Source organism: Solanum tuberosum, unplaced genomic scaffold, assembly GCF_000226075.1.
Source record: "Solanum tuberosum cultivar DM 1-3 516 R44 unplaced genomic scaffold, SolTub_3.0 scf00215, whole genome shotgun sequence".
In the NCBI taxonomy this organism is placed as follows: Eukaryota; Viridiplantae; Streptophyta; class Magnoliopsida; order Solanales; family Solanaceae; genus Solanum; species Solanum tuberosum.
In genome coordinates this window covers 929,065-945,940 of record NW_006239140.1, presented here as the reverse complement: position 1 = coordinate 945,940, position 16,876 = coordinate 929,065, and the positions used below count along the sequence as shown (strand labels likewise).

At 34.0% G+C, this 16,876-nt stretch overlaps 2 protein-coding genes across 2 annotated transcripts; one reads left to right on the top strand and one right to left on the bottom strand.

Annotated features, from left to right (window-relative positions):
- Positions 1-5,560: 5,560 nt before the first annotated feature.
- LOC102605889 (probable CCR4-associated factor 1 homolog 6) lies at positions 5,561-7,082 on the top strand. The gene is made up of 2 exons (XM_006356180.2): positions 5,561-5,927; positions 6,024-7,082. Exon 2 carries the CDS (start codon positions 6,092-6,094, stop codon positions 6,911-6,913), a length of 822 nt encoding a protein of 273 aa, XP_006356242.1. The 5' UTR covers positions 5,561-5,927; positions 6,024-6,091; the 3' UTR covers positions 6,914-7,082.
- Positions 7,083-8,294: 1,212 nt separating this feature from the next.
- On the bottom strand, positions 8,295-12,756 carry LOC102577695 (putative 60S ribosomal protein L7-like protein). Its single transcript, NM_001287928.1, is given in 6 exon segments — positions 8,295-8,765; positions 8,873-8,975; positions 10,627-10,764; positions 10,851-10,951; positions 12,207-12,406; positions 12,724-12,756. Coding segments are annotated over 5 exon segments (741 nt in total). The 5' UTR covers positions 12,390-12,406; positions 12,724-12,756; the 3' UTR covers positions 8,295-8,549.
- Positions 12,757-16,876: the final 4,120 nt, after the last annotated feature.

Sequence of the window (16,876 nt, the reverse complement as noted above, 5' to 3'; positions counted from 1 at the left end):
ACGTAAATTAATGGACAGGAAAATAAGTTACGACGGAGAAGAAGAAGAAAGGTGGGTGGGGTGGGGTGGAGTGGGTTAATTTCAAAAATAATGTTGTTTTCTTAAAATTGCTTTTTAATTATTTCTAAATAGAGTTATTAATAAATTAATTCAATTGCCACGTGTCATCATTTTTGTGGTCCATTTGTTATGTATAAGCGATTGAGATGCACGCATATTTTTCTTTTTATTGATTATTATTTTGTGTACAAATAGGTATAAATTTGTTAAGATTTAAGTGTTCAATAGGTACAAACATAACTTGAGGTGTTTAAGTGAAAATATGCGGACAACTTTAAGGGGCCGCATATGACTTAGGCCAAATTTTAAAAAGGAAAATTTCATTAAATTTTATGATCCTAAATTAAATATATGCAAAATCTATAATAAATGTTTTAAAATTTTATCATTTTAATTATTTATGTAAAATTAAAATTAAATTAAACAACTGAAAGAAATAAAAAGATATTTATTTTTAAATGTACTTAAAAAGTCATAGTACATAACATGTCTTTTAACTTAACTTTAGTTGTCATGTATTCAAATTTAGATGTGTAAAAATAACTATTTAAATTTGTGTAAAGTTAAACAGATAGATAGAGTCGTCCTAGACGATAATTCATGTGAGATACACTCATCATACATGATAATTCACGTGAATTACACTCGTCCTACAAGACAATTCATGTGAGATATACTCATCATACATCACAATTCATGTGAGATAAATTCATCATACGTGACAATTTATGTGAGATACATTCGTCCTACATGACAATTCACATGAGATATACTGGTCCTACATGGCAATTCATGTTATATACACTCGTCTTATATATCAATTCACGTGAATTACACTCGTCCTATATGACAATTCACCTGAGATACTGATCCTACACGACAATTCATGTGAGATACGTACTCGTCTTACATAACAATTCACATGAATTGCACTCGTCCTATATTCACATGAGATGCACTCATACTACCTGACAATTCATGTGAGATAAATTCGTCCTACATAATGATTCATGTGAGATACATTCCTCCTACATGACAATTCACATGAGATAAATTACGGCGTTCTTTTTTCCCTCATTCTCGTCTCTGATTTCACATCCTCTTTTGTCTCAGCTGCCTCAGAAGTTGTGTAGGTAATTGCAATGTAGCAGTTTGTCTTCATAATAAAGATCTCTATTAGGATATGAACTCTTCCAGTTTTGATATAAAAACAACTGCAACCCAATGTGCATATATAATTCAATATAAACAATATACTATTACTACTACTACTACTAATAATATTATTAATAATAATAATAATAATCATAATAAATAAATAAATAAATAAATAGAAAAAGCAAATACATGATAATATCGGTAAAATAAATCAACAAGTTAAAGAAAATCACACTAACCAACACTCTTTCATTTAATTAACAATTAAAAATTATCATTGTGTCATTCTAAGAAATTGAGAGAAAACAAACTATTATTAATTAATAATATCTTTAGTATTAATCACAAATAAACAAACTAATCAAGAATATTAGCCACAGATAAACAAACTAATTAAGAATAGCTAATCACAATAGTCAAAATAAACTAAACAAAATGATGGATGCAAACATCATTCATGAACACTAAAACAGTAAACACAAACCTTAATAAAAAGAAACAAAGTAATAAAAGAGATAAAAGTTACCGATCCCAGAGTTTTGAAACTTCTGATTGTTGTTTACCGAAGCCGTAGCCGCTCCTTTGAGGTGGTGCTTGTTGGTGGTATGGTTTCTATCTTGCCAGTGAGCTTGAGCTAGCCGCTGATGCTATTAGTGGTCTGGTTCGTTTGGTGGCTCACTAAAAATTGGGAGTTCGCCGGAGAGATTGGAGCTTGGAGCTCAACGTGAGGATAATGAAAATGGGGTTTCGGGATGGTTCGCCGGAGCGAGGAAGAGGAGAAAGGAAATGGTGGTAGGATGGTGGTAGCTTGCTTTCTGTTGTATGTTTTGGTGTTTGGATCTGGCAATAGAGAGAACATGGGTGTTAGTGGGGAAGATGAGAGCTGTTGTTTGGAGGTGTTTGGATGATGGTTCCGGTAGAAACAATGGTGTTTTGGTTGTTGTTTTGTTCATTGTTCTGTTGGTGGTTAGTCACTAGAAATCGGAAGCTTGCCGAAAATATGAAATGGGTCTTGTTTGGTCGAAGGAGAGGAGAGGCAGTGGGTGGTGGTGGCTTCAGCCTTGGGCGGCTGGAAATGAGGATGGAAGAGAAGGTCCTAAACCTAAAAATATTATCCACCACCCCCTATTTTTTAACCTAATCAAAACTTATATAGGAAATAATTGTTAAATAGGCTCAATTGTGGGTTTGGGATTGAGTCCCAAAATTATCGATCAAGTAAAATATCTGTATTTGAATGAACTTTTAGATTATGCAAAATATCAATATTAACAAATGTAACAAATAAAATGAATTAAAATAAATATAATGAACGTACTAATGACATGTAAAAATGTAATTTTAAAATTAACTGATAAAAAACCCTACATTTTGATAAATAAAGATAGTTATCGACAAACTTATTTAAAATTATAAAAAAAATATTTTGAACCATTATATAAATAAAACTTTAAAGTTACGAATTTTTGAAAATATTAGGCCAAAATTGGGTGTCAACAGGCTTATTATAGTTACAAAAAAAAGCTGATTTTTCTTTTTAAGAAGTTGGATAGTCTTACATTTGGTAGGAACCGAACATTTGGTACAGTGAGGGGATTAAATTTCTCAAGGAAACACAGTGGTTTCTGTGGACTCGGATTAAAAATCATTTTGTCTATTTCATCTTTTTATGTTTCTGTATTTTTGACTAACCTGAATACAGGAGATAACAAGTTGTGTTAACTGTTAAGATGTCTCACATCGGTAGAGGGATGGGAATTTGGTGTCCTTATATGGACTTGGACAAATCTCCCCTCATGAGCTAGCTTTTGGGATGTGAGTTAGGCCCAAGACCTAATTTAACATGGTATCAGAGTCAGGCCCTTCCCAATTTGTTGTTCACCGATGATGGGCCCCCATTTAGAAGTGTTCACGCTCCAGTTGAGGTCTGGGCGTGCGGGGGAGTGTTAAGATGTCTCACATCGATAGAGGGATAGGAATTTGGTGTCCTTATATGGACAAACCTCCTATCATGAGCTAGCCTTTAGGGTGTGAGTTAGGCCAATTTAACAAGTTGCTTCGGTGATGAGGTTGGGGTTGTCCTAATTCGTTAGAAATTCAGCATTCTTGTTGATCTTTAGATCGCCATGAGTCAGTAAATCTAACTCTATATTTATTTCTTGTGTTGTTAGACTTGAGATTGAGAGAAGCGAGAAAACTTGGAGGCTGGCAAGACCAAAGGATCAGGCTTCAACACGTTGACAAGAAATACACCTGAATTGTTGAGGTCAACAAGAGGTGAGCTCAAGATCTTCGCGGAATTAAGAGTTGTCATTTCATGAGTCAGTAAATCCATTTCTATCTTTCTTTCTCGTGTTGTTAGACTTAAGATTGAGAGAAGCGAGAAAACTTGGAGGCTGGCAAGACCAAAGGATCAGGCTTTAACATGTTGACAAGAAATACCCTTGAATTGCTGGAGGTCAGCAAGAGGTGAGCTCAAGATCTTCGCGGAATTAAGAGTTGTCATTTCAATTAAGTATTGTATGCTACATTTGTACATTCCTATAGGTATGTGGTGTAAGAGAGAAGCATCGAGATACTATTTGGTTGGTGACACAAGGAGTTACCAGCCAGTTGTTGGGCGCAAGTAAAGTGTTTGTTGATGTTTGCCTATTACGAGCTCTCTGGATCTAATCCAACATCTTTTTGCTTTTCATCACATATTGGAATGGCCTGAGTACTGTAGTTGTGTTGCCTCTGAAAGTATTTGTTAGCACTTACCAGTATATAATTGCGCTAATTGTCTAGTGTTAAACTAAAATCTAATATGATGAGAGTTGAAAATTAAACATTTATCCTACTTTGAAGTCTCATAATTGAAAAAGAACTACTTTTGCAACCAAATGAAAAAAACATAACAAGCGAGAAAAAATACATATACTCGTAGTCATTTTTTATTAAGGAAAAGAGATTTTGTGTATTTAGGGCATATCCAAATTAATTGAGTCTTACCACGAATATCAATCTGAAAAATTCAGAAACTAAAATATGAGGGACAAATTTTCCCAAATGAAGGATGATGAAAATTTCAAAAACTAAAATACGAGGGACAAAATTTCCCAAATGAAGGTTGTCAAGATCTTATACTATAATGTTTGGTCTTTACCAATCACACGAACACTCCACACTTGATTTTAACTGCTTTTTATAACGTGTTATAATATACAAGTATTATAGTATATACTATATCAACCGTTGGTGGCAGGTTATTTTAAAATTCATAAACTTAATATATTCAAATAATACTATTAACTCTTTCATGTCGGTATCTTGTATGTTAAAGAGTTGTAAGACAGTGGTGGCTCAAGCTAATTAGTGGCCTAAAGCCAAACATCTAACTTTTAACTAGTTTTTTATTTTCAATTTTGATATTTAAAGCTATTTCTTTCTTTTTAATATTTTTTGAATTATTTTTTCTATGTTCTTAAACTAAAGATATATATACCACAATATTTTTTAATCTTGTAGTCTTAAACATATCATGTGGAAGTTAATTTTTAAAATTGACCCAGAAAAGGAAACATTCTTTAATGTTTCGAAATAAACTTAAAAAAAATAATTAAAAAATATAGTATATTATTGTGTTTGTTAAAAAAGACTTATATTAATTTTATTATTACTAAAAATTGGGACCCTCATTTTTTAAGGCACTGAGTCATCCCTGGTGGTAGACATTTAAAATTCTTCTCTACAACATGGCAAAAAATTTCTTGGTCAATAATAGATCTAATATGATTTGTGCTGCAATGGTGGAATTGCTCTACTCCTAATTAGAGATTTCGAATTCAAGACTAAATGTGGAGAAAATTGTCTTGGAAGCACCACATTTAAATGAGCCATGTGCGATCCAAATTTAATCAGAGATACTCCGAAGATGGAGGCAAAAAAATAATAATAGATGATATCTAAAATAAAAGAGCAAAGATCATATGTGGCTAAAGATTCAACACGCCCATTTCCATTAATCACATCGACTATGATGGCTATAGCTTTACACCAAATTTTCTTTTTACTATTTTTAAGTTTTGATCTATTTTGTGGTTATTAAAATAAGCCTTTTTATTCTTTTACTCAAACCCACATTTCGATTCCTTTCACCACATCCCTCCTATATAAACCCACTTTTCTCACATTCATCAACCAAAAAAACAAAAAAAACGAAAAAAAACAACCAAAAGTCCAAAACCCTTCAGCCAAAAAAGAAATATCTTAAAAACCCATTTAATATTTAATATTAAACACCAACCGACAAAAAGTTGGTCCCCCATTATTAAATTAATTAAAAAATAATAATTTTTTGCAATTTAATTAAAAGGGAATTTACTTCGTCTTCTTCTGTATCAAGTTGTTGCCTTTTGTTTATGCAGAAAAAATGGAAAAGATAACAAAACCATTTCAGATTATAAGAAGTCTTTGGAATTTATAATCAGAGATTTGGAGTTGTGATTGTGAAGGAGGTGGACACCCTACCCAACCTATCACCTTACGCCAAACAGTACCCAATCTAGAACAAGCTCAACAAAAAAAGAATATATATATATATATAAACAAAGATCTCTTGTTCTTATCCTTATTCACCGCCTTACATAAATCGTCTTCATAAGTTTAGAAATTCCCAGTTATTTATCATCGATTTATGTTGGAAAGTTCAAATCTTTATGTATTACAAGGTAAGATTTGAAAATAATTGGTTTATCTTATGTGGGGTTTCTGTTTTTGTTTCATTTGTTGATAAAGTTTGGTTCTTTTTCAACTTTTTTTTGTAGATCTGGTTTTGGATTTAACGATTATCAAGAAAGGATTTGAGATTTGGTGAAGAAGTTTTTTCTGGGACATGTCGCTTTTGCCTAAAAGCGACTCGATTCACATTCGAGAAGTTTGGAATGATAATCTGGAAGAAGAGTTTGATTTGATTCGAGAAATCGTTGATGATTATCCGTTTATAGCTATGGATACGGAGTTTCCTGGAGTTGTTCTTCGTCCGGTTGGGAATTTTAAGAATAGTAATGATTATCATTACCAGACCTTGAAGGATAACGTGGATTTGTTGAAGTTGATTCAGTTGGGTTTAACGTTTTCTGATGAAAATGGGAATTTGCCCAAGTGTGGAACTGATAAGTACTGCATTTGGCAGTTTAATTTCTGTGATTTTAATCCGAATGAGGATGTTTATGCTAACGACTCGATTGAACTGTTGAGGCAGAGTGGTATTGATTTCAAGAAGAATATAGAAAATGGGATTGATGCTAAGCGGTTTGGTGAGATTTTGATGTCTTCAGGGATTGTGCTGAATGATAATGTGTATTGGGTTACATTTCATAGTGGTTATGATTTTGGGTACTTGTTGAAGATCTTGACATGCCAGGACTTGCCTGAAACTCAGGAAGGTTTCTTCAATCTGATCAACATGTACTTCCCTGTGCTTTATGATGTTAAGCATTTGATGAAGTTCTGCAACAGCCTTCATGGTGGATTGAACAAGCTTGCGGAGTTGTTGGAGGTTGAGAGAGTTGGTGTCTGCCATCAGGCCGGTTCGGATAGCTTGCTCACAGCTTGTACTTTTAGGAAGTTGAAAGAGAATTTCTTTATTGGCTCACTTGAGAAGTATGCCGGTGTCTTGTATGGTCTAGGTGTTGTTGAGAATGGAGTCCATTGAAGAACAGAAATATGGAAAAAAAATAAAAATGTGTGAACTACAGAAAGATAGATCTCTTAGTGTTTGTGTGTGCTTATGATGCCGCACTATGTAAACTTCTGATAAGAGAGTTTGCTCTTCATTTATGATATCACCCTTCTTTTGGCTAAATTCAAGTGTTACTAGAAAACTACATTCGCGTGGCATTGTTGTTTCAGTTGCTGCATCCATTAAAGCTCTTACTGTCTTTAATATGGTTAAGGTTCATTCTTATTGTCCTGCATTCAGTCTATGTCCTGCATTCATGCTATACTGTTGCTAGACATTTTTCTTTATCTGAGGTAGGTTATGTGACAAAAGAGAATACCAGGACCGAATATTCTACATAGAGAACTGGTTCAATGTTGTTGTGATATTCAGTTCATTGGAGTCGAAAACAAATGATACTGGGACGGAGGACTGAGGTGGGCTTGGTTAACTTTAGATATTTGTTCTTTACCCTTATCTCAAAAAAAAACTTTAGATATCTGTTCTGATATCATGGTAATCCTAGCATAAACAAGGAGGAATATATCTGTTGCATTTTAGCTTTGTTTGTGTGCCTATGCAGTGATAGCATCATTTGACAAACTTGCAGTTTGACATTTTGTTGTCAATGATGATTACTTTATAGACTTCTAGTTCATGAATCTTTGGACCTATCTCTATGATGTTTGAAGCAGGACATACAAATTCAAGCGCAGTTGTTGCTGGTTTATGTTGTTGGATGAAAATTTAATACCTCCCTTTGGAATTCTACCTGTGTAACACTAACGAACTCTTGACATGCTTTTCTGGTTTGAGCTAATAATGGCAGGTTATTGCATCCTTATCTTTCAATAGCACAACCAGCACCACCACAATATTGAAGATTATAAGGTAGTTGAGTGTTGTCTTGCCTCTCTTACGGGGTAGAGCTTGGTTGGTAGATAGTGTAGTTTCTTGTGCTTCGTTTATTGCTTCATTTTGCTTAGTATGATATGTTATGTTCCTCTATTATTTGATTTGCCTAGTTTTACCTCTGAGCTGTCTTGTTCAAACTGCCTTATTATGTGCCTACTTGATTAGGATCTTTCAGAAATATCCTCTTCATCTCGTCACAAAGTAAGAATAAGGTTTACATACATTCTTCCCTCTCCTAACCCCACGAGCTGAATAGCAAGTGACTCAACGAGGGGCATATGCGCTGCCATCAGCCAAATCACCTCAAGGTTAAATATTCAAACACATGTTGGAAAAAAGGACTCGCACATATAAATTAACTTTTCCCCAACAATTATAAGAGAAACCTCATCTTCCGAATCCTCCATTATTTTTTAACTGCTCTTTTTTCATTGATAATAATGTAGTAGGTACATTTTTGGCGTTTTAACTTCAGCAGTATGAAAATACCTGATTAAGTAGCGGAAAGAAGATACAATGATACCTTTTAATGGCTTGAGACAGAAATAAGCAGCAATCAATTACTAAGCTTGTGAGATACATGACATGAATGGGCGGAGGAAAAGGAACAGCACCTAGGATAGTGATTAAAGTGCTCCATCTTTTACAATAACACATACCAAAACTATATTATAACACTCAACAAAACTTTGATCTGGAAACCCGGGTGTCTATGCTAATTCATCTTAGAGATCAACTCATTGATGTGATCCTCACGATTTCCTGAATCGCCACCATCATTGTATCGTTTCTTCTTACCCTGCAAAGCTTTCTCTGGCTTGATGAGAGCAAAGGGGCATAGAAAGCTAGTGACCTCCTTGAAGTGTGGACCAACACTAGCAATCTCTCTCACAACGTCCTCTAAGCATATAATGCCATACTGGCCCAGTGTCTGCCAAAATAAGTAGTTGAGACAATGCAGGAATGCTCACAAAACAAAGAGTGGTGAATTCAACTATTGTAGTTATGTGATGGTAAAAAAAATGGAAACAAAGGCACCTGTTCAACAATGTCATTGCTAGTCAAAGGCACCCTCTGATTGTCGGTTTTTCCAGAACCTTTCTTGTAAATCAGATCTTTCACGCTCTTCAGATTGGGGTAGCTTCAAAGAAAAAAGCACATTGTTGGTAAGGCGGTTTGGCATCACATGCGTTAGTTTTGCATCATAAGGATCAGTATGTCCTGCCTCTAATTCCTACTAATCCAAATTGAATGTCCTCATCAAACCACACATCGTAACAACAACAACATACCCAGTGTAACCCCACAATTGAGCCCTGGGGAGGGTGGTGTGTACGCAACCTTATCCCTACTGAAGGTAGAGAGGTTGTTCCCGACAAACAAACTACACATCATTATAAGTATAAAGTAGTTCCCTTTAGCCAGTGTAAAGGTGGACGAATGTGACTCCTACGGCTACATAATACATGGCATGGCAGAACTTTCTTGTTTATGTCATAATTTCAAGAACTCATGACTGGAAGACGAACATCCATTTAGAGATGATAGGAAAGTAGAACGCCCAACCTCCAAATGAAGTAGTGGTGTTCGATCAGATATACAATGGGTTAAAGAGATCAAAACTCTGATGTTCCCCTTTTACATGGAGAACTTTGACTATCAAAAAGAGAAACTGAAGATAGAACCTTTTACTTCTTTTAATGGGGAAAACCACCATATACTCGTGAACAAATAACTATCCATCTGTTTCAAATTAGGTGTATCTTCTTTACTAGACTTGGAGGTTAAGAAAGAAATGTAGACTTTTGGACCTTGTGATCTTAAACATGTCATAACATTTGTGCGGTTATAAAACGTTTGAAACTTGTGGTCTTAAATGTATCATAACAACTGTGTGGTTATAAAAGATTCTCATTAATGATAAAATGGGAAGTTCAAATTAAATTGCTTCCAAATTTAGAAAGGTGCCTTCCTTTTTTTAAACCGACTAAAAAGGAAACAGATTCACATAAATTGAAGACAGATGGGGATAATGAATAGGGAAAACAGCTATACAAAAGCTGAATAACTAGTTAGAAAATCCAATCAAGGTAAAGACTGCTCTAACCTGGATAGAAGTTAGGATAGTTGGCCATGAGAAAATAAGAAATGATAAGAGGTAATTTAATGTCTTCCTCAAAAAAGATGGTACTCACAACAATAGCATGAATTACAGAAACATAAGATTATAGTTCCCACAGCATCTTCCTCTATGGAAAAATAATTTTATTTTATTTAATCATTAAAATTGGCACTTCTTGTATTTGTTCCACCTTGTATTCACAGTATTTACTAGAAATTTGCTCGTTAACAACTAATGCTAGCACGGCACGCATGGGTTTCCAATTAGGATATGTATTATACTAAGCAATATGCATTTTAACCACAGAGAATTAAAAACCATAACCCAATGCTTAAGAGAGAGATATACGTTAAAGACTTTCGAGTGGAGCCTAAATCATGCAACATAAACCACGTGATTAGCCCCTTCAGAAGATGGAGGGGGCATTTTTTGGAAATAAATTGAACTTATGTTCTGGTCCCTACTTAGTTACTGGTGCAGATCATCAAGTTACATGAAGTAGTAAATGTGACCAAGGTGAAATTCGGAAAAAACGTTGAAAAGGTCATCCCTCCCAGCAAGCATAAGGTCTGGTATTAATTGATAAGAGGCAAGTGTAATTCAAGGATATCCAGTAAGGAGATGAACTGAGCGAACACCATTGCAGCAATCATAAATTAAGTATACGTACCCATATGTGACAAAAGGCTCCACCTTTTGTAGAATCTCCACTGTTCTTTCATTTGCCTTTACAAAGACCCCACTGAAGATTTTTCGCAACCGCAAAGAGTATAAAGCCTTCCTTGTTCTTGGATGCATATCACTTTTCCTGCAGTGAATCACAAATATTAGGACCCTAAGGAAGGCCAAACCAGCCAAAAGAGTATAACTGTGATAACAAAATAATGAACTTACCCTCCAATGCGTATCACAAATAGAAGTTTGGAATCTGACGTAGTCAGTGCTCCCTTGGCTCTTCTTTTTCCCCTTTGTTTCATTTGCACAAGGTCCATTTCCTGAATGAAACAAAGCAAATAAGAAGATCGTAGGCAATCTACACACGATTGAAGTACAATATACAACAAACAATCTTCATGACTTGGGCTTGAAACGCAACAATACAATGTTGGTGTCATTCAGAATGTTCAATTTTGTTTAGTAAGAGGCAATTTGATTAGATATAAACTAAGGCAGGACCTTTTTGTCTTTTGAAAAGTGAAATTTAGTAGCCACTAGCCACATGCAAACTTTGTGCTCAAATATAGCAATAATATCCTAAAAACTTGTTGTTTGAGAGTTTATTTCACTGATGGGTACAACACATTTACTTTTCCTCACTAGTATATGCCCCCACAAAATTGGAGAGATTTGTCTGTAGCCCATAAGAAAAGGTTCGTTCACTCATGCTCCTCAAACTTCACACTTAAAAGACTATGTGTTGCTTATAGCATCTTTGTTTGCTCCAAGAAGGTTTTATGTTTTGCTTCTATATTTTACAACTTGCCAAGGACAATCTTGTACTATATAGAAGCACAGATATTGTTGTGTCTTATTGATTCGGAATGTAGAATATCAATATCAACAGAGAGGTTTTTGCCAGCCCAACTCACATTACTTGCTGAATAGTCACAGTCAAATAGAAAGGCAAGTTGAGATTAGTATTTTTTTAATGACAGTGGCGTTTGGGCTGGTACCTGCTACATCTCACCAGCATAAGGTACCGCATAACTCTGGTGACCAAGGCTTTGTGCAGATGAGAAAAACTCATCTAGTATCTTTTGACTCCACTAAGATTTGAACTTGAAGCCTCATGGCTCTTGCTCACTTCATTGACAACTAGTCTACACTCTTGGAGATTAGTCTTTGCCACAGACACCAAATTAAGGATAGGTTAACTAAAGTATATATAATACCTAAAGCATATGCATCAAATGACTTATCGATGTCATTTAACTATAGCAGAATACCCGAAAAAGGAATCAAATGGGGATAGAGAACAAATAAAATATACACTCATTGAGAAGGGACAGCAAATGCTGAAGCTAATTGGATAGAAAAAAAAAAAGGAAAAAGAAGTTGAAGACAATAGCTAGGGATAGCACATGACCAATTTTTCTAAGAAGAATTAACCAGTGTCCTCAGAAGGAATAGGACTTATTAGAAATTCAAAATTCACCTTTTATACTATAAAAAAAATGCGAAGAAAGATCATACACTCGAACAAAGTAACCATTGATGCAATTTAAACAACAACTTTAGTTAATCAAATACCTTATCTCTATACTCTCGAATAAACTGCTCGGGCTTCTTGATGACAAAACTATCAGATTTGAGCTTTCTGACTTTCTGTTCCAGTTGGAGTTTTCTTCTGATTGCCCATTCTTCATTGTTCTTCCTCTTCTTCAGAATCACTTCTGGTATATAATTCAGAGGCTGTGGCACCTCATCCGCCATAATCAGCAACACTATCTCTGAGAGAAGCAATAAGCGAAGTTAGAAACCATGCTGCGCTTTCAAGCCCACTACAGTCTTCCTCTATCACGTAATTTTACCAACAAAAAATGCATTTTTTTATGTAGACATGAGCTCAATACTACTAAAGTACACACCAGCCAATCTTTAAAGTCATCATCACCTGGGGAACACATTAGTCTATTAACAGTAAAATTTCAGTTTTAACATTAAAATTCCAGGAAAAAGTTAAGGTTTTGATCTCATGAAAGATTTAAAATTTGGCGAGAGAGCGAAATAAATACAGAGAAAGTGACAAATAGAGAATGAAACTTACATATCAATTACGCCGGCGAAAGTGACGGCGAGAATTTCACCGGAAATATTCAGAGGAGCGAAGAGGTTGAGCTGACGAAGGTTTTAATAGGGTTTTGGATTTCAATTTGGGTTGCTGGAGACAAATTTTTATTATTGGGCCTTTGGAAATTGGAATAGGAGTCCATAAGGTCAAACTATTCCATGGGCAGGCCGTTTTGATACCTTAATTTTATGTAAAAATTAGGCAAATGACATAGTATAAGAAAGAAATTACTTCCTTTCCCTACTCTTTTATTAATTACCAAAAATCCCTTTTTTAATGTTTTTCGGATACATAATATAGTAGCGCGGATACTTTAATTAATAGTGCGGACACTTTAATTTATAACGGGCGGATACTTAAATTAATGGGCGGATGCATAATATAGCAGCACAGATACTTTAATTAATAACGGACGGATACTTTATCTAATTAAGTATCCGGTTAAGTTGAATTGGGGGGAAATAAGGGATTTTTGTATTTTAGTAAAAGAGTAGGGAAATATTGAAAATAGGTAAAGAAGTGTTGTGTATTTCAGTAATTTTTCCTTATTTTATTTGTATCCATTTTGAATATGTGACGTCTGAAGTTAGGTTTGATAAAACTAAACTTCATACAAAAAAATAAAATAAAATTACATGAGTAAAATTTTAGGCAAAAATGGTTGAATTTCAATCATTTTTATTTGAACTTCATCTATATGTAAATAAACTCTGAATAGAAATGGTTAAAAGCAGGTAAACATGGCTGAACTAAAGATACATATGACTAAAGTTCAACTAAAAAATTTAATCGGAACTAGAAAAAAAAACGATTGAATTTCAATCTCAGATTTATTGAAGTAAAGCAAAAATGGTTGAACTTCTTACTTCAACTATATATATGTGGCTGAACTTCAATCATTCAAGTCAACTCAAACCCTCAAATATGAAGTTAGACTTTCATACCAAATGTTTGAGTTGAATTGAATTCAATGTCTTAAATTTAGGATTTGGCAAAGTTTCATTTCAAACCTGAAGTTTGAAACTTTAAATTTACGATTCAACTACTAGATAGTTAAAGGTAATTCTAAGATGATTAACCTTTTTTTCCATCAATCTTAACTATTCTTTAAATAGGGATCTTGAAATCGGTTATTTGTGCAATCTCCCATGACCTACGCCACATGATTATGAAATGGTAAGATTGCATGTTTTCCCCTTCAAATGGACTGATTTTTAATTGTTGTTCTTTAAGTGGATTGATCTTTAATTTCTTTCTAGCTAACTATCAAACCTATGCATGATGGGGCATTAGTTTTGAAGTCATGTCCTAACATAAAAACTCATGTAGGGTAAAAAGTGCAAATGTGAAATTGGTAAGAACCTATTGGGCCAAACACCACAGGCCCAAATGTTTTCTCCATTTATTTGCAAAGTATCTATCCAAGGCGCTAACTATTTGTTCATGAGTTTCTTTTTTAAGAATTTAGTTAATGAAAGAAAATTAATTTCACGATAGATAGATTGGGGAACTAATTACAATAATTCAAAATTCGCAACGTCATTTTTAAACGTCAAATGTTTGGTGCATTAGAGATGGCCAAAACTGCTGAAAAACTAGCAATTCAAGAGTCATTGAAAGAAACTCCTCAAAATTATATGGTTGGTCAAATGTTCACATCTTATCAAGATGATAAAAAAATGTTGAGCACATGCTAAAAAAAAGAAAACAAAACTCTCATAAAAAATAAGTATTAGAGTACTTATTATAAAGAGATATATTTGGAAGCTGATAAGATCCTTGATGGATCCATCCATAAAATACAAAACTGGAGTTGTTATCTCTTTCATTGCAAGCATTTGATTTTTTACAAAAATATATAGTTAATGAAATTCTAAACCAATTTAGAGATGTGGATGTCTCGAATCCAATGTATGCTATGATTAGACTAAGGAAGCCCACTCTTGATACAGACTTGTGCATTCGACAAAAACTAATATAGGATCGATCATGTTATTTTTATTTTTTTATGAATTATCTAGTATCATAGGATCAGTGACATAGCTAAAAATTTCAAGAAGGGTGTTCAAACTTTAGATAGTAAATTCAATTTATTTTTTTTAGGTTTCAAAAATGTGTGGACACATAAATTCAAATCTGGGCATCGTGTAAGTTTTGAGCAATGCATTGTCATTGCGCTGCCGGAATCTATTGGTTGTAAGGGTGTCCAAAATAACACACACACATATATATATATATATATATATATATCAATATACAATAAAATTTTACCAATATATATATTGTAATTTTTTTTACAAAGTATGTCCAACTGAACACCCCGACACTACTATAGCGATAGTTTGATATGCGAGATGAGATCATGAGAGAGACAAGGATATATCATAGAACTAGTAATTTTCTTATATTTTATACGGAATAACCAATCTCGCCATTCTATTATAAATATTAAAATAAAATAATCTCGATTAATACTCAAAACTAAATGCGAATTTAGAAATTGTTATCCCAAGTACCAAATAAAACTTAAATTCACACATTGCGGGGTCCCTTTTTCATCACATATACCCACCTAATTGTCGGCCACTTGTCTTCTCCAAATATTTTCGTACGTAATACAACAAACATACATATATCGTGAAAGTAATAATTACATAGTAGAGAAAAGAAATAAAGACACAATTAAAGTTGTCCCATATTTGCATAAAGACATCTTAACTTTCAAAGTGTCCTATCACCTCACAAAACTATTTAATATCGTTGTAAATGGGCCATTTTGACCCATTCCCTCGTCTGGGTTCTTACCACGCACATGAGGCGCGTCATTCAGTGTTTTCACTGCCATGGACCAGTTTAAAAGTGCCACGTGTCATTTTCTTTCTTTATTATTAATTATTTATTCAATTTATGTCATCTTCCCCAATTTTAAACCCAAAATAGCCATTGGTAGCCCTAATTTTTCAATTTCATGGTTTTTTCCATAGCAAAATCAACGTTGGTTCTCTCTGTTTGACGACTTCATCATCTTTCCCAAGAAAATAAGGTAGGAATTAGTTTTATCTTTTAATTTCCAGTATAAAACGTTAATTTAAAGTTTTTTATGGTTTAGTTTCTTCTGAATTTTGTGATTAGGTTTTGATTGAAAATGTCAAATGCAATGTTGAATCGTATTTGTAATGATGAGAATGATCCGATGTTGCGAGTGAAATTGCGATGCAAACATGGTGACTTACTATCAATGCAAACTTCATGGTCGGAGCATAATCCAGCTCGAAGATTTTGGTCTTGTCCACGCTATCGTGTATGTTTCCTAATTCTTTTATGGAGATCTTTTGTTTACGTATTCTTCTTTAATTGTTTTTGTCGTATTTTAGGAGGATGCGTGCAACTTCTTTAGATGGAGGGATCGTGAAGATGTTGATATACGATCCAAGTACGTAATTTCGAGTTTAGCAAAGAGAATTAAGGAGTTGGAAGAAGTATTGGCATCTTATGAAAGTCGTGTTGAAAGTAACCAAGTCGTGACGAAGGAGAAAAAGAAGAGCAAATGTTGTAACTTGAAGCTAATTGTCTTGATTATTATTGTGTGTTTTCTATTTTTAAGTCTAACCAAGAATGTGAAGGATGGAAGTTGTAGGTGTGTGCAACCAAAATTGCCATAGACATCTTTAGTTACTTTCAAGTTTTTGAAGTCGTAGGTGTGTGTAACTAGAAGCTAAGCTAATTGTCTTGATCTTGCTAGTTGTAGGTGTGTGTAACTTGAAGGATGGAAGTTGTTGAATGCTCAAGTTATTGTTGGTCTTTATAGTTGAAATAGTTATGATTTGAACAAGTTGTTAATGTATTTGGTTCTCTTGTCTATATTATTGTGGCAACCATTTGAGAAACTTCAAAAATATGTTCAACTACAAATAAAAAGGCAACAACAAAACTGATAAAAAAGAGGACTTCATTTCAACATAATCATTTCAGTTTTGTTTGGTTACACGCAAAATTGAGTTTGATTTCAACCAAAAACAGCACCAAAATATACATAATTAAATTTTGTTTGTCAAAATGAACAAGACAACATCAAAATGCCTTACTTCCATGGCACAAAAGTCTTCCTACTTGAAGTTGTTTGGCTTTG

Bases quoted from the DNA above. Each gene is read 5' to 3' on its own strand.
- LOC102605889 (XM_006356180.2), top strand. From the start codon at position 6,092: ATGTCGCTTTTGCCTAAAAGCGACTCGATTCACATTCGAGAAGTTTGG.